This window comes from Callionymus lyra, chromosome 5, assembly GCF_982586985.1.
Source record: "Callionymus lyra chromosome 5, fCalLyr1.hap1.1, whole genome shotgun sequence".
Lineage (NCBI taxonomy): Eukaryota > Metazoa > Chordata > Actinopteri > Syngnathiformes > Callionymidae > Callionymus > Callionymus lyra.
The window spans coordinates 17,484,109-17,506,126 of NC_141822.1; the positions used below are offsets into that span (position 1 = coordinate 17,484,109).

At 38.3% G+C, this 22,018-nt stretch overlaps 1 protein-coding gene across 3 annotated transcripts in view; it reads right to left on the reverse strand.

The window, feature by feature from the left end:
• Nucleotides 1-22,018, reverse strand: part of kcnn2 (potassium calcium-activated channel subfamily N member 2) — a 43,273-nt gene that overhangs the window by 2,191 nt on the left and 19,064 nt on the right. For all 3 annotated transcript variants that reach the window (XM_087791254.1, XM_087791256.1, XM_087791255.1), the window contains 5 exons: nt 17,440-17,858; nt 15,539-15,680; nt 12,421-12,531; nt 12,227-12,354; nt 3,852-3,921 (listed from right to left, as the gene is read on the reverse strand). In XM_087791254.1, coding sequence (XP_087647380.1) covers nt 3,852-3,921; nt 12,227-12,354; nt 12,421-12,531; nt 15,539-15,680; nt 17,440-17,858 — 870 coding nt within the window. The remainder of the gene's footprint in view (nt 1-3,851; nt 3,922-12,226; nt 12,355-12,420; nt 12,532-15,538; nt 15,681-17,439; nt 17,859-22,018) is intronic.

Sequence of the window (22,018 nt, forward strand, 5' to 3'; positions counted from 1 at the left end):
ACTACAGCACCTTCTGGAGTAATACTACAGAGCCTCACGCAGTAATACTACAGCACCTTCTGGAGTAATACTATGGAGCCTCACGCAGTAATACTACAGCACATGCCGGAGTAATACTATGGAGACTCACACAGTAATACAACAGCGCCTCCCGGAGTAATACTATAGAGCCTCACGCAGTAATACTACAGCGCCTCCTGGAGTAATACTATGGATCCTCACACAGTAATACTACAGTGCCTCCCGGAGTTATACTATGAAGCCTCACACAGTTATACTACAGCGCCACCCGGAGTTATACTATGAAGCCTCACACAGTAATACTACAGCGCCTCCCAGTTATACTATGAAGCCTCACGCAGTAATTCTACAGGGCCTCATGGAGTAATACTATGGATCCTCACACAGTAATACTACAGCGCCTCCTGGAGTAATACTATGGAGCCTCACACAGTAATACTATGGATCCTCATGCAATAATACTACAGCATCTCCCAGAGTTATACTATGAAGCCTCACGCAGTAATACTACAGCGCCTTTTGGAGTAATACTATGGAGCCTCACGCAGTAATACTACAGCGTCTCCCGGAGTAATACTATGGTGCCTCACGCAGTAATACTACAGAGCCTCCCGGAGTAATACTATGGAGCCTCACGCAGTAATACTACAGAGCCTGTCGGAGTTAAATTATGAAGCTTACCAGAGTAATACTACAGGGCCTTGCAGAGTTATACGTAGCCTCCAGTAGTTTTACTACAGAGTTTAGCATAACTACCTAGTACGTGAAGCAATACTACAGAGCCTTGTGGAGTAATACTATGAAGCCTCCTAGAGTTATACTACAGAGCCTCGTGGAGTAATACTATGAAGCCTACTAGAGTTATACTACAGAGCTTCGTGGAGTAATACTAAGCCTCACAGAATAATATATGAGTAATAGTTTAAAAAACTTGTTTACATGTGTCAAATGTCTATCAAACACACAGTCGATTGTTTAAACAAGACGCGAGTACATCGTTTGTCTCCGCAGCTGCCAGAAAGTAAAATGCAAACACACTCTATCGAGCTGTGTGCACAACAGTGAAGCTGTACTGACCTACAGCAAAGTCTGGATTTAAAACTCAGCTAATTTAACATTTTACAAGGTTAAGGGAAGCCTGAGTGGAGTCGCGACCCCGAATAATCCGTCATTTTTACTCTTTACAGCCTCTCCAGCGAGTGCAGCTTTTGGAAAGGACATATTTTATGTGGTTAACCGGTTAAAAGGCGGCACATTTCCATGCAGAGCAGAGTACATTACAAGTCGGCCTTGAGCAGACAGAAAAGGTCTCTGCTGAATTCCATTGAAAGCCTTTTTTTTTTCTCTGCTTCAATTCCAGCACAAAAAAAAAAAAACAGCAGAGTTCTCGCTGTCACTGCAGATGCTGCGTAATGACCGTGGATTCTACATCTGAACGTCTCCCATCGCTGTGATAAGTATCTGCTCCAGCTGCCGGTGTCTCAGATCAACACACTCATAATCCTGGGAAGCCTGCAGGCGACGCATCCATCACTTACCTCCTTCTCAGCTAAATTTAGATTCAGTTGCTTACACGGAGGAAAGTGGAGAACAAATGTGTGAAACGCAGCTATTTTAACATCATTTCCACCACCTCAGTGTCGCCTGGAAAACTGGTTTCAACTGGTTAACCTGGACTTTTCTCGTCAGAGTCACAAATGTAACGAATGATGTCAGGAGCGGCACAGAAAGTATAACAATTTATACTTCATAACATACAAATATTATGAATTAGTATGTTAATGAATACATAGTTTACTACGAATAGTTGTCGTTTACGTTAATTGACATAATATAAAAAAACTCAACACCAAAAAAGGTCTTCCTTAGACACATTGAGTGCCAGCTGACACGGATCAGTCAGTTGTAAAACTCATAATTGTATCTTTCAAAAGTCCAATTTGTGTATTTTGTGCTTTGTTTTATTTATTTTTTAAAGACCTAATGGGTACAATACCTAGAAATAAATAATGTCATTCAATATTGTCTATCATTATCTTAATTACTTCTTTATAGAAAATTTAAATATCGAAAGAAACTACAGAATTTTTTTCGTACATAAAAAAACTTTCTATTATTTGGATGACAAGTTTTAACCTTTCATTTAGTTGCTGCTGTAGAAGTCTTTTGCTGACATCCATATGGAACTATATTAGTGCCATTAAAAATGGTTGAATTTTACTCATTTTATTTTCAAAACTTTGTTGTTCTTTTTTCAAATTTTGTGGTGGCTGTTTTTCCAAAAACTTGATCCAGTCATTTGTTTATTAAAAGATTGAATATGTTGGTGTTTTAAATCAAATGTTTCAAAAATATCCACGTGTAGAAAAATAACAATTACCATCTAATAAAATATTTTCTAATTCAATTTTTTTTAAATTTTAGATTCAATATAAGCATGTTACTATACTAATGCCCACATTGAAATATTTTTTATTGACTATTTTGAATTGCATTTTTGAAGACAGTTTGGTATTCTAATTCCAATCATTTAAAAGTTAATTTTCTAAATCTGCATTTTAAGTGGTTTTCCTATTCAATTCAGTATAATTGTTCTATACTATATAATGGTGGCAACGTTTATATTTAATTTAAATTCAAAAAGGCTATAAAACAAAATTAATTTAACAATATACGATAAAAGAAAACAATTTCAATATAGAAAACACTGAATTCAATTTTATGTCACTGATATATTTCCATTCATCGCCTCATCTTAATTTCAAACAAATGGCTTAGACATCTCTACAAAGATTGTGTGAGTTGTGTTCATACATGAGGCGAAAGGTTCAACCCAACAAATTCAAGTCTCCATCACACTTCCTTCATCCGTCTTCTTGAATCTAAACGCTTCCGTTTTTAATAAAATGATCATCTAATGTTTCAAGTCAGCCAGTGTCCTTCTGTGCACGGATCAATACAGCGACTCTCTCTGACCACAGTCAGAAGTGTGGTCCAAATAAAATCTCCTCTCTGCTCACATGCGCCTCCACGTGACGGGACAGATGAATTGATTTGGACATTAATTGTTACAACCTCAAGAAAGGAAGAGCCCAGAACCTTTTAGGGAGAAATAAATCCTTCACACGAGCAATAATCTCAACTTTATGACAAGAGTGTTGCTGTGGCGGGAGGAAGAGGCTCCTTGCCAGAGGTATGACTATAAAAGCGTGTGGATCCCTCTGGGTCTGCAGAACATATTCAAACTCATCCGATCAGAGGAAGAACAAGGCTTTGGTTCGAGCCTCAAAGTGCTGCAGTGATGAATCAGCCACTCAGATGAAGCTGAGGCCACACCACCACCTAGCGCCCATTCTATGAAACTACAGCTTATCCAATCAAATGACATTTCTGCTGTTACATAGAATGGATTTGGGAGTAACAGAGAACACCCTTCATGGAAAACTGGCTTCAGGCGGTTCTTCCCTCCGTCCTCTCATTCGCAGCTTTGACTTTACCGGCTGAATCATCACATCACACTGTGTCTCTTCCCAGGTTACTGTTTGTGCTGTGTCAGGCTGGCAGGCTGCCTGCTCCTGCCCTCAGGTTTGTCAACTTGTGTTTAGTGCATCTGGAGGCCGACGCCACAGAGAGTGACTGTTCCTGCACCTCGTCTCACACGCCGCCACACAAACATCAGGGTATAGTTTTTTTTTTTTTACACAGACACTGTTTTTTTGGGTTCACACATCACCCGACATGTCTGTTCATTTGACACCTGTAGACTTTGATGGTAGGGATCAAAGGTCACATGCGTGTGCGTCGCCGCGACGCAGCCGGATGTCGCTTACCTTTGCAAGGTCCACTAGTGAGTTTGCTTGGTCATTCAGCTTGCGTTGCTCCATTTTAACACTTCTCAATCTGAACACAAGACCATTCAAGAACCCAAATAAATTCACGTTCGTCCTCTCAGGACGGTCATCATCGTGGACACACAAGGCATTCACAGAGAGAGGGAGAGAGAGAGGGAGAGAGAGAGAGAGAGCAGTCCCACATGCACAGGATGTGTTTGACGATGCAGGGTCTGGTCTATAGAGCTGCATGCAGGTGGAGAGACCACAAGAGAGGAAGGGGAAGATCAAGACTGTGGAACACACTAACTGTTGTTTAGTTAATAGTTGTTGTCATTTTAGAAAATCAAAAATCTCAAAAACATACTCTATTAACTGAGCTTTCACTCAATGTACTTAATATTTGCTATATGTTACACAAACGCACAAAAGTTATTTTTGCACGATGCATCTTAATCTATATATTACACCATTTATACCACTATGACCATTGCTGCCTATGTCCTATGCCCCTGTAAACATGAATAAATACCTCATTAGAAACAGCAATTGAAAACTGAATCAATCACAATAAAGTCAAACATTGGGGCCATAAAGGAACCACATACATGGCTCGTGTGCGTTCTGTTAAAACCTATATATATATATATATATATATATATATATATATATATATATATATATATATATAGGTATTTTAAAATACTGAACAACAAAATTACTTAAATTAAATAAAAAAACAAGAAATGTCACTACATAATCTAATAATTTGTTTTGTTTAATTTGCGATTTGAAAACGGAAGTCATTTAGAGACAACATTAATTATTTTACTCAGATTTTGATCAAATATAAAACAAATACACTATTCTTTTCTTTCACCGCGATAAGTACCAAGGAAGAGTACATAAAAGGAAAGATTATTTTGTTTGTTGGCAGGTGTTAATTTGACCAGCAGAGGGCGCTGAAGTTAAAAGCTTGAGTAGTTAAACGCTTATTAATTTATTCATTGCTGCAAATTTTAAGGATTTATTTTGCGGGAGACACTTATTTTCTAAACTATGAACGACGTATAGCGTACAGGAAAACGTGGACGGTTGACTAATGTGTCGCAGGATTGGCCAGTAGCTGTCAGGGAGGGTCAAGATAAAGGGCGCGTGGAGGTCAGGGCGTGAAGGCCAGTGTGTCCCGGCGTTTATATATTCCCCGTGTCACCCCTCCTCCTCCGCCAATCACTCATCGTGGGCAGCTACGCTTCTGAATGGCCACTTTAAAACTGCTTGTTATTCATAGTGAACGGACCCAAGCAAAGATGTTCTCTGCACGACTACGCCTGTAACAAGCATCTCAGTCACGGCTCTATCGTCCACTTCACGTGTGAACCTCCTCCTCCTCCGTCTCACTGCCTCGCTCTGTCGCTCATTTGCTCGCGGGCTTCGCTCTGACCTTGCGAGCAGGTCACGACGCTGACGTCCAATCTACTGTTCAAACACGCCGGCCGTCCTCGCTGTGATGTCCACTTCGACCTTGGGAATGTAAAGTGACATCGCTCATTTGAAGGGCCACTGTCAAACATGGAGGTTAATGGATGTGAGGACGGTCCCCGGCACGCCTGGTAAGACGAGGAGTTTTCTAGGTGAGCGTCGTCACAATTATTGCTTTGAAATAATCGTAGAAATCTATAGAAAAATAACAACAATAACGTGGTTTTATGGAATATTACTTTCATTTTCTTGCTATTCTTTCTCAATTATCTTTTAGATTCAGCTTCACGCCTTTAAACAAAAACGTGTTCTTCTGGGGAGCAGCTGTATCAATACAAGCTTGAGGAGATCAATACTTTATCTTCAGTTGTCTTTGCACAAACACGTTGCTCGACAGCATCAGGCAGATGCAGCAACACCCACTTTGATGTTTTTTTCTTTATCATCTACTTTAACAAGTGTTTTCTGTTCCTCTATTGTTTCTATTGTTTCTCTTGTACAAGCTAATGTTATTTATTCAAGTATTCTGTAGTCACCATTGAAGTTTTTTATCAAATTCTGTTGTGGGGTGTTGGTTAATAATTTACAGGAACAACTATGAAAGTATATAATTAGCATCAGTATATTGTTGGTTGTATTTAACATTTAAAGGTTTTTTATTAATTATTTTTATGCATTTGATTATTATTATTATTATTATTTTTTAAATAATGAATTAAATCATTTTTATTTCGAAAGGTTGCATATGTTTCTATTGAAAAATTAAATTTAATAATTTGTATATTGAAATGTTTTATTTTTTTTTAATTTATTGAACAATTTATATAGTAAAAGGTTTAATTGTTGGGTTTAAAAAAAAAAAAACGAAATATTTTCAAGTAACTCAATAATACATTTTCTAAATTATTGATATTATTTTACTTTGTTTTAATTCAATATAATTCAATATAAAGTAACCAACTTAAGAAATTATAAATAATCTTCACTGTGACTGTGAATTGTAAATGAACCACATTTTTTCGTTGAAAATAATTTGAATTGTAATTTAATCCAGTCATGTGTGTTTGTTTTCCACAGTTTTTGCCCGTTTAATAATTTGTCGAGTGCTTTTATTTTGAAAGGAAAATGTCCGGTTCCGGTTCCGCGATTTATAATGTAATGTTTCACAAAATTGAGAGAAAGTTACAGCCTTTAAGAGTTGTTGCAGGCTACTGACAACAAGGAATTACATTTACGGAGCAGAGATACATTTTGTTGTTTATTTAATTTTAATTGTGTTAATATCGGTCACGTTGTAACACCAGGGCCGGGTCTAGACAGGCATGTATGAGGGGGCAGCCACAAATCTTGAGGGGGCATTGTGCCAGGCCCCCTCTTGCCCCTGCCTAGACCCGGCCCTGTGTAACACTAAGTTTTACTAAAGGTAGCGAGACACGTGTTAGCCACGAAAAACGTAATTTAATTGAATGAAAGTGTCTTGAGAATGTGTTTCTTTTCTTTTATCTTCAGCTCTTAAGTGGTGCCTGTGAGCTCGGTTCATGCAGCAAAATAAAGATTAGAACCATAATCATCGGCCATCATTCATTCATGGCTGGGATGCTACAGTAATCTTTAAAAGTTGTTTTTTCTTCCTCTGGGCCCCTATAATTCCTCTGCGATCCAAGCCCCTCCCCCTCTCGCGGCGCCTGTGACAACTGAACTGCAGATGACAAGCATAACTCGGAGCATAGAAGTAGAAAAAAACAAACATTTGAGAGGATAGAAAACACCAAAGTCATTTAGCTAACTGACTCTTGGTCCACAATATCTCGGAGACATGTGGCAGCAAGAGGCGGAAAACGATGGTTCCACACACCCAAAGATGACCCTGAGCCCTCGTCTGCGGGGTCACGACCTCTGTGGAGGGTTCAAGCGTCGTACAACCCCGAGGCGTGTGGAGCTCCAGATGTCATCCTGGGGTACGTGAAAGCAAAGTGGATCAGTTTCTGTCTGATCAAAGATCAAACTCTCATCACACCCATGCAGGAATGGAAAGAACTCCCTCCGTCACTGATAATTGAAATTCATCGGCAGGCGTGTCGTGGTCGTGCAGCGAGTGGTCCCGGCGGGGGGGCGAGTGTTAGTGTGTCGCTGTCACACAAATGTCAAGGCTAAATGGGAAAAGTGACATTATTGTTGAGGTGATCGAATTGACTCAGCGGGATCCATTGAGAGGAAATTAACGGAGCGAGGGCATGAATTTCACTTATCAACTGAGGGAGTGTCATCGGTTTCTTGAGGTGGCATCGTCAGGTTGAAGGTTCAAGGCTCTGCTTGACATGCACACAACAGGTCAGGATCTAAACGTGAGGCGAAGAACTTACTTCCGAGCTCTATTGCATTGGGTCGACACAAACAGGGGAAAAAAAGAAACATGAAGTAGACAAATGAATCATCATTACATCAGGAATAAAGATGGTCAAAGCGGCTTTTTTTTTTCCCGGCTGCTGCAACCCTCAGTTCAGCTACTCTTGTCGACGGTATAATTCCACAATCTCTCTTTGTCGCCACACTTCAAGGCTAAATAGAAAAGTAAACAGCTAAACGAACGACTACTATGTTGGAGATTTTGCAAGGAAAGTATCTCAGATCACACACACATCTTTCGGGATTGTCCAAAAATACCGCTTGTCTGGAATAATGATAATAATAATAATAGTTCATACGTATTGGTGTTGAGATATCAGAACCCCTTGCACATGTATCTTTTTCTTTTTCAAAAACAGGATCAGAATTTGGTGAAAATCTTAAATAACTAAGAGTTGGTTGAAGGACCTGAAGTGAGGAAATGTATTAACACTGTTGACTCACAAATAAATGGAGGTTTGAACAACATTGTGTAGAGAAAGACCTTGGAAACAAGAAAACTGGCTGAATATAGATGTATAATGGTTGTTCCATTTTAAGTTACTTCAAGTTTGTTTCTTAATTATTTTTATTTAATTTTATTATTATTTTTCAAAAGTATTGATGTTCTAGAAATTCTTATGCTGATAATATCTTTGATGTCTATATGTTTGATAAAATGTAATAAAAAAAAGTAAATATAAAACATTTTAACGCAGAAATAAATCATTAATTATAATACATAATAATTCGTTTTCAAGGGTAAATAGTTATCATGTCATGTGAGGCAGTAAAGCAACTTTTCCTGTCTTTCTGCGAAAACCGGAGCCATTTCCATTTTTGCAAAAATACATTTTTAAGACATTCACAATACATAAGTTTCCTCCGCAGATCAAACCTTTTATCACGACAGAGCAGACGAACTAAACTCTACTCTCCAGTAACAAACAACATGTCCTCAGTTGAAGAAATGTATAATATGTACTTTAAAGTGTTCCGTTAGCTAAGCTAGCAAGTAGCAAGTATACCATCTATTCTAAGATTTTCTTGCTACGGTTTGGAATATAAAAACAATAATGAGGGTAAGATTTGAATTAACTTACTATCAAAATGAGAAGTAAATCATATTTAAATTGTGTCAGAAATGAAGACCTTTGTCTTGATTTAGGTGTATCTTAAATATATGTGACTCTATTGTTCTCATCAGTGTCTGTTTGTACAAAAACATTGGGCGAGGATTTTCCACTGAAATGCTTTGTTTTTCTCAAGCTAAAATCTTGTTCACCATAACCACACCCACTATGCTGTGATTGGTCAAACGTCAAGGTTTGTCACAATGCGTCACCAACCCTGGATGTCTCCAACTCCAAGGGACTCGTTGTATAAACAAATGCGGGGTGTGATTACAGCTGGCTGGAGGAGGAGTGAAACCATGAATACGTCATAATGGGCTCTGCTACCGTAACCTCTCGTTCGCCGAGATTTCAGATGGGGGGAGAACTTTATAAAGTAATAACTTAAAAACATGGTCATGATGAGAGACTTATATCTTGGAGAGGAAGACTTTAACTTTTGTAACATGTGAGTGAGTCAGAGGAGATGTGTTTGACATTAGCTGGTGTTTAAAGGATAGAATATAAACTGCAGGCCGGGGAAAAATAGGTAGGATAATTTAATTTAATAAATATTTTAGATGGAACATGGATTGACATGGAACTCCCTGTACATGAGGGAAATGGCTAAAATGTAATAAAATATCATTTTAAAATCCTCATACTATTCACACCACATCTAGAAACAATTGAACGTCTCAAGAAATTGGACGGTAAAATAAAAGGCACCATTTTCCTAGAGTGACCCGATTTTTTATTCCACTGCAGCAGGTTCTGCTCGACACCTGAACATGAATATGCTGCTCGTCACGTGGCGTCTCTTGCTCACCGTGTTATTAGATATTGAGTTACCTGCTCGGTCCAGAAGTGCTGCAGCAGAGCAACCGCCTCGCAATCGCTCTTAAATACGAGACGAGTCTGACGTGAAATGCTACGCGATAATGGCATCCAGTAATAATCCTTATGGGTGTTTTTCTGGTAATTTGAGCAGGAGCCGAAAAACACGGTCCAATCCATCTGCACGTCAGGAGAAGCAGCTGTCCTGCACACACTGTTGTGTGAGCGTCACTCCTGATCATTAAAGTGTATGATTGGATGTTTACCAGCACCTTGCGTCGGGTCAAAGACAATTTTCTCACCCTGCACTTTAGTGATTTGCTCGCTGTCAGGCCGTTTCTCCATCCCTCATCCAGGCCTGCAGCGCTCCAGAGATAACACGCTGGAACGCACAGAATCCTAATGAAGTGTGACTCTGGCGTGTTGACGCTGAGTTGTTGTCCTCGGACCCGCGACCGTAGATCGGATAGAGATTTAGAGACCAAACTTTTTTTTTTTGTGTCGGCGAGCAGGAGATGTTGTATCGTCACCGGTGCAAATCACCTCAACACGACAGCAGCCTCGCAACGACTCCGCGGAGGAACCTTCGTGTCTTAAGGCTAGTCGAAGCTACGAGTCTGGACGTGGGTTGCAGCAGCCGCAGACAAATGTCTCTGCACTGGATTCAAAGTCTTTAAACACACAAATGTGGGGCGTTCATGAGCAAAGCAAAGACACGGCGACATGAGACTTCTACACACACAGAAAGAGGGGGATTCTGAGTCTCTATAGAAGCCGAGACCATAAACTACTCAGCCCTGGAGTTTATTGTGTTTGCTGGAGCTGGAGCTAGAGAGCTTGGGGGGGTGGGGTCCCCGGGGAGACGCTAAAAGACCAGCTGATGAAAACGGCGTCTGACCAGCAGGTAACAAAGTCCAAATGCAGATGCATCGGTCTGATCTCACGGCTCAGGAAGAGTCTGGCAGCAGGAGGTGAGGATCTGATCGATCAGCCTGCTGTGGATCCTCTACTCTTCAAGGTGGAACCAGTGCTGGGCGGCACACGAGCGGGACTCTATTAGCATGAATTATTCAACCGCTTTTCATTCTTATTTAAATCTATTTAAGACTTCAACAACAATACTCGTTGCGTTATAACTTATTCATTATTATAATTCATTCATGGTCAACACAAGTTTTGACATCAGTGAATTTTGTTGGTTAGTGTCCTGAATTAATGATTCATTTTAATGATAATACAATTGATAAATGTGGATAAAGAATTTCATAAAAACTGCTGCATTCAATCCTTTGAAATGATTTTTCTTCTAAATTAGATTGAAAAGCAGCAGTTTTATGTATTGCAGAATAAATGTATTTGTTCTCTTTATAGAATTGAATAACCTGGTTGTCTTATCGTATCTTCCCCTTTAAAGTATATTTTTATTGAATATTGTTTTGATTGTTTAAGCGCTTTGTGACCCTGGTGTGGAAAAGCGCTATATAAATAAAAAATGACTTAATTATTAATTACTTGAGTTGAAAATGTATGTTTTAAGGTTTAAAAGGGCCAGATTCTTTTTAAAATGTTGTTGCTTCAACTATACATTTGAGTTGATCCATTAGTTTCTTTGCACTTACCTTAACTTTGGTAGTAACTTAAATATACATTTATTAGAAAATAAATCCTTGAGTGAAAAGGAGAGGCTTTTACCAAAAATAAATAATATTAATTAAAATAAGAAATACTCTGAAATAGTCTATTCATTGTGTCATAAAGTGTATGACTTTTTATATTAAACAAACAACCAAAACGTTGCTTGGTTCTGTTTATTAATGCCATTTTTTTTTAAATTTCTGTGTGTTATCTTATTTTATTATTTAATTCTGTACTGACAAACAAAATAACAACTCTCCATGTCGTGTTTAAAACACTGGCAATAAAAGTTTTACATAAAATAACTTCTCATTATTTATTGCATTTTGAAAGTTCAGACTATGAAATGTTTCTTCACAAACTATATAATCTATTATTAAACTGTATTGAAAATTATTACTTATGATACATTATCTCATTTTTTTCAAAAGATAATCAATGACAATAATAATGATGAACATGATAACAATTAAGGCAGCGATTAAAGCATATTAGCATCGATTTATAATAACAATAAAGATTTAAAAAAAACTTCCTACTGTACTTCAGAGGAAGGTGTATTCTGTGTGCTCACCTGCAGGAGGCGTGCTGCTGATCTGAACCACGTCCTTACTGCAGGAGAATACTCTAGAGCTAGATCAATGACGTTTTACTAACAAAATACTTCATTCAGTTGTGTTTGTGCGCAGCCACCCAGCACTAGTCAAGACTAAACTGTCTTCAGACCAGAAATACAGTCACGATCATCAATAAAAACACGATTATATCGAAAACATGTCAAAGCTGCTGTGGATAAAGTTCTTGATGTTAGTCGTGGACTTTGTGTTTGCTACAGGTGTCAAACAATTCAGAGTTCAAGAAAAACAGCCGTCGTTAACGCATCAAAACAGCCTCGTTTGTCTAGGTTAAAAGTGCGACACCTACTGGTGAATGGCTTGCAGGAACTTCCTCTGATGCTTCCTGACTCTGGCGTGGTCCATCTTCCTCACGAGCTTGGTGTTTTTGTAGATGAGCCACGTCTCCCTGAGAACGTTCGCAGCTGTGTTTTTCACCTGAGAACGAGAAGAATCATCGTCGACGGGCGCCTCGGAAGATGCTGAGGGAGAGGGTCTACTTACTCTTTTTGTTAGCTGGGTGTCCATCATAAAATTGTGGACGTGTTTTTCAGCTTTGGTTAGTTCCAGCTTCTTTGCTACCACAGCCACCACCAGGGCCGTGCAGCCAGCACCCTGAAGGAAGAAGTCCGGTTTAAAGTTCCCACAAACGAAGCTCTGACTTCTACTGCACATAAATGATACTTTTTTTTATAGTATATTTTCAACCAAAAATATACTTAAAAATATCTCATTCACAGTTTTTTCTCATCACAAATTATACTTTAAAATGTATTGTTTGTCGTATTCTTTCCTCAAAAGTTATACTTAAAAATGTCATCAAAAATGTACTTTAAATTGTGTTTTATTCCCTCTAGGATTTTGTGATCTCTTCAAAGAAGTTTGCCACCTGATATATAGCAGTAATTGCAACCCTGCAGGAGGAGGGAGGAAAGGCAGCTGAGAATCGATGACTTTTCACACTTGATTTTCAAGACCTGCTCCATTTTCTGTTCATTTGCCAGTTTTCTTTCAGCGGAGATGGTGCAGAGCTGCCAAACTAAAAAAGAGGAGGTTTGGGCAGCGATTGTCCAGAGAAGCACGACGCGGCGTTAATGTGAGCGAAGGTGTCAGTCGTGCTGCGTTTAAATGACACACGGTGCTGTTTCCAAATGTTGCTCTCATAAAACGCAGCAAATCGACCCAAAAATGAAGAATGCTGTTTTTTTTAACTTGGCTACAAATGGGTGCATTAAACTTCCTCCAAATGCATCTGAAGAGCAACAATAACTGCTGATACGTCAATTTCTGCACGAACGATTTCCCCAAAGGCAACACGGAAAATCTTATTTGCGGACCTTAAAGGCTGAACATCTAATAAAATAGACAACTTGTTGAAATGATACAAATTTTAAAAGTGAGAGACATATAATATTTATATTAATATGATTTTTAAAAAAAGGTTTATAACACAATTACAAGTAAAGAGAACTTTTTTATACAAACAAATATTAAAAAGGTACATCATACCTTCAAAAATGTATTACTTCAATTTAAAATCATTGATACATTATTTTTAAAGGATTAGACAATTTAATTTAAAACATTTATTAACCTGTTTACTTCTACACGTTATTTAATGCTGTCTTTGTCCCTTATTACATTTTCAAAAGTGTCTTTACTGTGTAATCACTTCAAATCATGGTTGTGACTCTGAATTTATAAAATAAGCAAACTGAGACAATTATTTTAAACGTTGAACTATTTGACACGTTAAAAAGAACAAACCTTTTGAATTGTATTATTCATATGTGCAGTTTTCAGGTGTCTTAGCTGGTGTAGTAGGTCAACTGAAACTAATATTGTTGATGGTCTCAATAAAGGATATGAGATCTGTTCTAGACGGGGTCTGAAGTCACCTACACCTCCTTGGCCTCATACTGTCACGCCTGAGTGAATGAATCCAGAATTAGGAAAGTCCAGTGTTTTTTTTAGTTTTTGTGATGGACGAGAGATGTATATCTCTGACTCTTTTTTAACTTCTTCATGTGGTGTAATCAACAAACATTTATGTATGTACCTTTCTATTTATCAGATCTACAGGATCTACATATCTACCCTATATTTCTATCCATCCACAGTATCTATTAATCTACATTGTCTATCAATCAATTTACAGTATCTATCAATCTAATATCTACAGGGTATTTCTATCAATCCACATTCTCTAAGGTATCTATCAATCCACATTCTCTAAGGTATCTATCTATCTACATTCTCTAAGGTATATATCTATCTACATTCTCTAAGGTATATATCTATCTATATTATTTAAGTTATCTATCTATCTATATTATCTATGGTATATATCTATCTACATTATCTAAGTTATATATCTATCTACATTATCTAACGTATATATCTATCTATATTATTTAAGGTATCTATCTATCTATATTATCTATGGTATCCATCTATCTACATTCTCTAAGGTATCTATCTATCTATATTATCTAATGTATATATCTATCTATATTATATATCTATCTACATTCTCTAAGGTATCTATCTATCTTTATTATCTAAGGTACATATCTATCTACATTATCCATCTTTCAATCTACAGTATCTATCAATCAAAGTATTTCTATAAATCTACAGTACATTATCTAAGGTATACATCTATCTACAGTATCTATGGAATCTATTTATCTATATTATCTAAGGTATATATCTATCTACATTATCCATCTTTCAATCTACAGTATCCATCAATCAAAGTATTTCTATAAATCTACAGTACATTATCTAACGTATATCTATCTATCTACAGTAACTATCTATAAATCTACAGTATCTATCAATCAAAGTATTTCTTTAAATCTACAGTACATTATCTAAGGTATATATCTATCTACAGTAACAATCTATAAATCTACAGTACCTTATCTAAGGTATATATCTATCTACAGTAACAATCTATAAATCTACAGTACATTATCTAAGGTATATATCTATCTACATTATCCAAGGTATATATCAACTGTAACTATCTATAAATCTACAGTATAAATCAAAGTATTTCTATAAATCTACAGTACATTATCTAAGGTATATATCTATCTACATTATCTAAGGTATATATCTATCTATATTATCTAAGGTATATATATATATATTATCTAAAGTATATATCTATCTTCATTATCTATAGTATATATCTACAGTAACTATCTATAAATCTAAAGTACATTATCGTGGCTGAATTTCCCCTCGCGGGACTAATAAGGGATTCTAAAAAAAAAAAGAAAAAAAAGAAGGTATATCTATCTATCTACAGTAACTATCTATAAATCTACAGTATCTATCAATCAAAGTATTTCTATGAATCTACAGTACATTATCTAAGGTATATATATATCTACATTATCTAAGGTATATCTATCTACATTATCTAAGGTATATCTATCTACATGATCTAAGGTATATCTATCTATCTACAGTAACTATCAATAAATCTACAGTATCTATCAATCCACAGTAATTAAGGTATCCATCTTTCTACAGTATCTATCCACCCATGCATCTAATCTCACTTTCTTCCTGAAGGTCTTGACATATTGGTTCACAGATGTTCTCTCACCATAATGCCAGTAAGGAGACAAACTCCTTTCCCACAGTAGGTGTTGGGGACCATGTCTCCGTACCCGATGGTGAGAAACGTGATTGAGATCAACCACATGGCTCCTAGAAAGTTGCTGCTTATGTCCTGGTTGTCATGGTACCTGCAAACAATGGCACATGTAAAGGAATGATAACAGCTGGAGAACCATACTGACTACTCTGATTGTTATCAGGGGTTTGAAGACCACCGGAGCTGGTTATGACCAGTCGACCCCATGCATGTTAATGGTTGTGACTAGTCTGAATGAAAAGAGTCTAAAAGCAAAGGTTTAGGACCACCAACATGTAGAACCATCCCATAACTGGGCTGGGTCCACCCCTCCCACCCCTCCTATTCGTCTCACATGTCGTATCTGTCCATGCCCTGCGCCCCCTTGAGGTCTCTACCTTCCTCATGGGACCAAGTGAAGGACAAGTATGGCGCCGAATATAAATGGACGCTTCGTGATTGCCTTGCTTTTTCCACATCCCTGTTGTTCTTACATCATTGGCAAATAAAGCTGATTCTGATTCTGTAAACTGATGGACTTAGAGGAGCGTTACAGCCCAAAACACACCAAAACCACCAGGTTTTAGACATGGTTCAGAGTCGCCAACATCACCAGTCAAAGAGTATTAAGAATAGGTTACCTATTCTTAATACTCTTTGACTGGTGATGTTGGTGACAAGTGAATAGTCCCAACTATGACCCATCTGGTCTCAAAGGTAGGCTAGGTGATCTAAGCTAAGCTGCAATTTGAATTCAACTCTTTCTTCATACTCGCCGTGACGTCACAAGGTCACCAGAATCTTTTCTTGTTACTTTGAGACTGAGAGGGAGCAGGGATGATGTCAGTTTGATTGACACATCACCTTCAAATTGTTCCAATCAACAAATTATGAAATTAAATTGAAATAAAAAGGGTAAACCACCTAATTGTAATGCATAATTCTATACGTCCAGGTGTCTGGCTTGAACTGTTGCAGTGCATTGTGGGACTTAGCTTAGCTGTGGTAGTTTATAAAAGTAAATCAGTGCCATCAAAACATTAAACGGTTAATAGTAATTGTATATCCCTTGTGTGCCTGTGGCTCAAGGTGAACGAAAACACATTTGTTTTTTAAGCCTCCGGGTCACCTTGACCCTGAGATAACATAAGGGACATTGAAGGGTTGAAGTTGTTTTCTTTAATAATTACATTGAAATATGTGCCTTTTTTTTACGTAAAAAGTTTGATATTTTATTTCAAATAATTTGTAATTTTTAAATTCAGTCTGAGGGAACTATTTTAACATTGAATTTAAAAGGCCACAGATTGAAAAAAAATACTTTTGATGATTTGTTTTTGAATGTTTTGGAATGAAAATATCAAATTCTATGTGCAAATTTATTTTCCCATTAAATTATAAAAAAAAGTAATTCTACGTTTTAATGTGGATCATTAAATAAAACAACAGTTAAATGGTAAAAAAAAAAAAAAGATGGCACCGATATAGTTTCACAGCAGTTCTTTAAACGTTGAAATGTCAATATGAAATGTCTGCTTTAGAGGTCGTGAAAAAAGTTCTGTGGTGAGAATTAACCGCACGATGTAAAACACTAAATGAGAAACTCTGTGAGCACTCATTGTGGCGATTTCCTAAATGCTGACATTGCATTTCCCCTCCGCTACCCCATCTGGAGGTGGTCCTAAAACCCTTGCACGGGCGCTGGACTGCTGAAGCGAAAACCTCCAGTGCAGCACCTCGTGTGTTTATCTTGTTGCTGACGCAGCTCCCAGGCATGTGTGTATGTTATCTATTTTCTGCCCTATCTATGTTTCATGCTGCACGGGGCAACGGCGCGTAGGAAAAAAAAAAGAAGAAAGTCATCCAGGCACCTCTCGCAGGCTCTCACAGTCCACGCTGCGATGATCCATAGCGAGATGGTGAAGACCAGCAGCACGGTGCCCGGACAGATGGTCATGAGAGTCTTCATCACGAAGCGCGTGTTAAAGTTAATCTTGTTGAGTGCGCCGATGCTGCGGGACGAGGCGTCCGTGAAGAGCTTGCTGTGCAGCAGCATGACGCGAGCGATGAGGTACAGCCGCAGGAACATGGGGATGGAGAGGATGATGTCCACGTCCGCATCCGTCTTGGACTGCACGTAGGTGAAGGCCAGGCGCGCCGTCCACGTGAAGGTGTAGTTCCCTGGGATGGGGTGGATGGCGCACACCAGGATCTCCAGGCAGATGAAGAATATGCGCTCGTACGTCATGGCTATCCTCCAGTCGTCGGCCGCGTTGTCCACCATAAATAACTGCGAGGAAAGGGCACATGAGAAGATGGAGAGTCACAGGCAGCTAACGTTTTCATCTGGGCTGCACGGCCAACTACAGGAAATCATTAAAGCCATTAAACTATACGTCACAAATAGCCCTGAGTCATTAAATCACATTCCAAGTCTCATTATTCACAGTCTCTACATGTTTTGGTCACATTCCGTCTCATTCATCACCTTGACGTTCAGCACCCGAGTTATTTATGTGCGTTTTCGAAAATGTGCTCATAAAAACAGGAAGTAAAGGACATTTTGATTTTTTTCCCAAAATATTGTCAAGTAGAACACTTTTCTCAGAGTTTTTCTCCGTTTGGTTATACTACGACTGCATATATATATTTTCAGAGGTGGCCAATTAAATGTGTTCAGGGGCCACACGATATATGGTGACTGTTGTGAGGGGCCAATAAGCTACAAAAGGAGCGAGAAACCAAAATTATGATGGAAAACAACAAAGAAGAAACCAAACTATGCTGATAAAATATGAACAAACATTTCTCAAACTAATAACTGATATAAAATAACTGTACTATACACATCATATACACTGAAACTATCTAAACTAAACATATACAAGAAATATCTTGATATAATATTAGTTTTCAAAAACATAATGTTTAAATGATGTAATGTTTTGGATTAACTTGTCCTGAACTTCAGGAGCCACCAGATGCAGTTTTATGTGCACTTTTTACTTTCCAAATCTACTTTTTAATTCCAGAACTGAGCTAGAAATATCTCATCATGGCCTGGTTCAACTATTTTAGTGCAGAAAACACACATATCTGTATTATTTAATTGTGTATTTTATATTTTAACATCTCAAACAGCTAAAGACACTTTGTTCTCAGACTTAAATGTTCAAATAAGTATTAAGAGAGGAGTATATAAGTGTATTTTCTAGACTTATTTTGCTTTTAAAGTCTTCACATCTTTTATGATGCACATTTAAGTGCCAGAACCCAGTCTATATATAAACAGTGTTGGGAATATTATTTAAATGGTTCAGGTTTCGGAAGCAAAAGAGTTTATCAGTTTGGAGTAGTGATGCAGCCTCTGAGCAACATCTGTGGCTCCACATTAGCGCTGGGTTCTGATCGGCTGGCCACCTCCACCAGAAGGTAGTCCATTCCACCGGAGACTCCAGTGGGCGGATTTCGACAGCGCTCATCACTCTTACCTCCAGCGTCTCTGTCATATACTGTTGCCTCCTCATAAACTCTTCTCCCTCACCTCCTCCCCCCCGACTCTTCTTCATCACTTTCAATCCAATTTACAGTTACCTCTGAAGATTGACGGCGCCGTGTGTTCACCCGGAACTAACGACTCGCCTCTTTCTCCGTGATCTCTAATCACATCGTCGCTATGCTGTCTGTGCCAGGGTTTCCTGTTCGCCGCCACCAAACCCTATTTCCTTTTTTCCTAAATCTGTCACGTTCTCTTCTTTTTTTCTGTCCCACACACAGATGTTCCCTCACACTCCATCACCACAGGTTCGGCAGCCATGATGCCGGGGAAATATTTCACGTTCTCAGCGAATGCACGTGGGACTTCCAGGTGGGATGTTTTACCCACCGGAGCAATGAGGGGAAAAAAGAGGAATTGATCCGGCCATCTCGAGAGGGTCTTTAACACGCTTCACTCATGAATTATACAATCGCTTCTTTGTTTGTGCTCATGGATTTATCTCTCCTGGCTTTATGGAGGCTCTTGTCGTGAACCTCGTCGCCCATGAGCAGGGATTGTGTCGTAGTTAGCGGAAAACAAAAGATGTTGCGGGACCACCGGCGAGTTTATTGCTTTTCGAGACAGGCATAGAGCCGTCATCAAAACCAGTACAACTGTCCGGAGATACGATCTCGCTGAGCCATGACGAGGAGATAAAAAAAACAAACAACCTTCACAGCAGTTTCACGTACGACCAGAAAAATGTCCAGAGTGACTTGTTGTGAAGAAATACCTTAGAAAGCAACATTTCATCTTTCTGAGGATTTTACACATTTACACACAGTCGATATATATATATATATGTATTTTTAAAGGTCATTAGGAGCTTCAAACCTTTGGCCTGCAGCCCAACTGTGGCCTGTGACATGATATTTCCCGGCCCTCCATTAATTTTGACTCAACATCAGATGGTTAAAAAAATAAAAATATAACAACAAATGTTATCATCTATATAGTTTTGATTATATAGTCATAGGTTAAACTGATTTCTTAAATACAATAACACATAGAATTCACAGTGAAACTACACAAATATCCATTTAAATAAATAATAGAATCAGATTTTGTCATTCGGCCAAGTCTCCACAAGAATTGACCTATTGTGGCCCCCCAGCCACATGAGTTTGAGGCCCCTGCTTTACATGTATCTAGCAGAACATACTTGCGTCTTGGAAGTGGATTTGATTGATTTTTACAGTTAACTCTTTTGCACAATGTAAGCTGTATTTGTAAAGCGCATTTCACAGACCATGGTCACAATACACAGTTAAAAATATATACACATTTAAAAACGTTTAAAGCAACACAGTGACAAACACAGCAGTCCCAAGATACCTTTACTTACTTAAAAATTAAATTCATTTATCTGAGGCATTTCATAATAGAATTATCATCAAAGAATATATCTTCAACAAAATGATGGTCTGTAATAATTCTACATAGATATTCAACAAAATACAATCTAATATTTCTCTTCTAATCTAACAAATCTTAAGTATATAAGTAATGCTTAAACCAAAAGAGAAAAGATGATCAGTAGCCTATTTCTCAATGTTTAGTATTTTTTAACGATTAATGCAACAAATATACATAATAGCTCAACACTGAGTTTAAGGAAAAGAGGTAGTGTTTTGTTTAACCTGTATTTTTCTTGTAGAAGAGTTCTTACACAGATGTTCTGTGATTTAAAGTGTTAATTTAGGTCATTAGATGCTTTGTTTGCCACTGATTTACTTAAGTGATAAAAGTCTCTTCAATCCAGGCCACTTTTTATAATGAATGAATATATGTTTTGGGGTTCAGTGTTGAACTCTTCCTAGATGAAACACTGAACATGTACGGTAATTACAATGCTAGGTAAACTCAAAACTTCATAAACTACCCTGGACAGGTCAGACAGTCCCCCAAACGTCTGACACTGTGGCGTGGTGTGCAGTACAGGAGCACCTCAGGGGACAGTACTGGCCACTCTCATCTTCACCATATATACTTCAGACTTCTGCTACAACTCACTCAGAGCTGAGTCTTGTCCAGAAGTGACGACACTGCCATTGTTGGATGCATCAGGGACAACAGCGAGGACGAGTACAGGAGTATGATACGGGACTTTGTGGACTGGAGTGAGAGGAACCACCTGCAGCTGAACACCTCAGAGACCAAGGAGCTGGTCTTGGACTGCGGGAGGTCCAGGACAAAGCCACGTATAGTGTCCATCAGAGGTATTTTGGTGGAGGTCACAACTATAAGAACCTCGGTGTGTGGCTGGACAGTAAACTGGTCCTGCAACACAGACCATGTGTATAAGAAGGTTCAGAGTAGACTGTACTTTCTGAGGAGGCTCCGATCATTTAACATCTGCAGGAAACTCCCCTGCATGTCCTACCAGTCTGTGGTGGCCAGTGTTCTATGCTGTGGTGTGTTGGGGTGAGAATGTGTCCAAAAGGAGTGTCAACAGGTTGATCAGGAGGGCTGGCTCTGTGGTTGAAGCTGGACTCACTGGTGACAGTTGCTGAGAGGAGATCACTGAACAAACTACTGTCCATCATGGATGATGACAGTCATCCTCTGAACACTGTCATCAGTGAGCAGAGAAGCAGAATGAGTGAACGAATGCTCCTTCCCAGGTGCAAAACAAATAGACTCAAGGACTCATTCATTCCTCGGGTTATTAAATTGTACAATTCTGAGTTCGGGGGCAAGAGTGGAGTAAAAATATCTGGATGTTCTGTTCTATGTTAATCTTTGTATCCTTTGTCTTTTTTATTTTTCTTTGATCTATGTTCTTTATCTTTATCTTTAGACTTAGATTGTATCATCTTGTTCTTTCTCTTTATTTCTCTTTGTTCTTGTTCTTATTATTTTTTTTTTTATGGAAAAAAACAATTACAATTTCTCAATAAAGTTCTACCTAA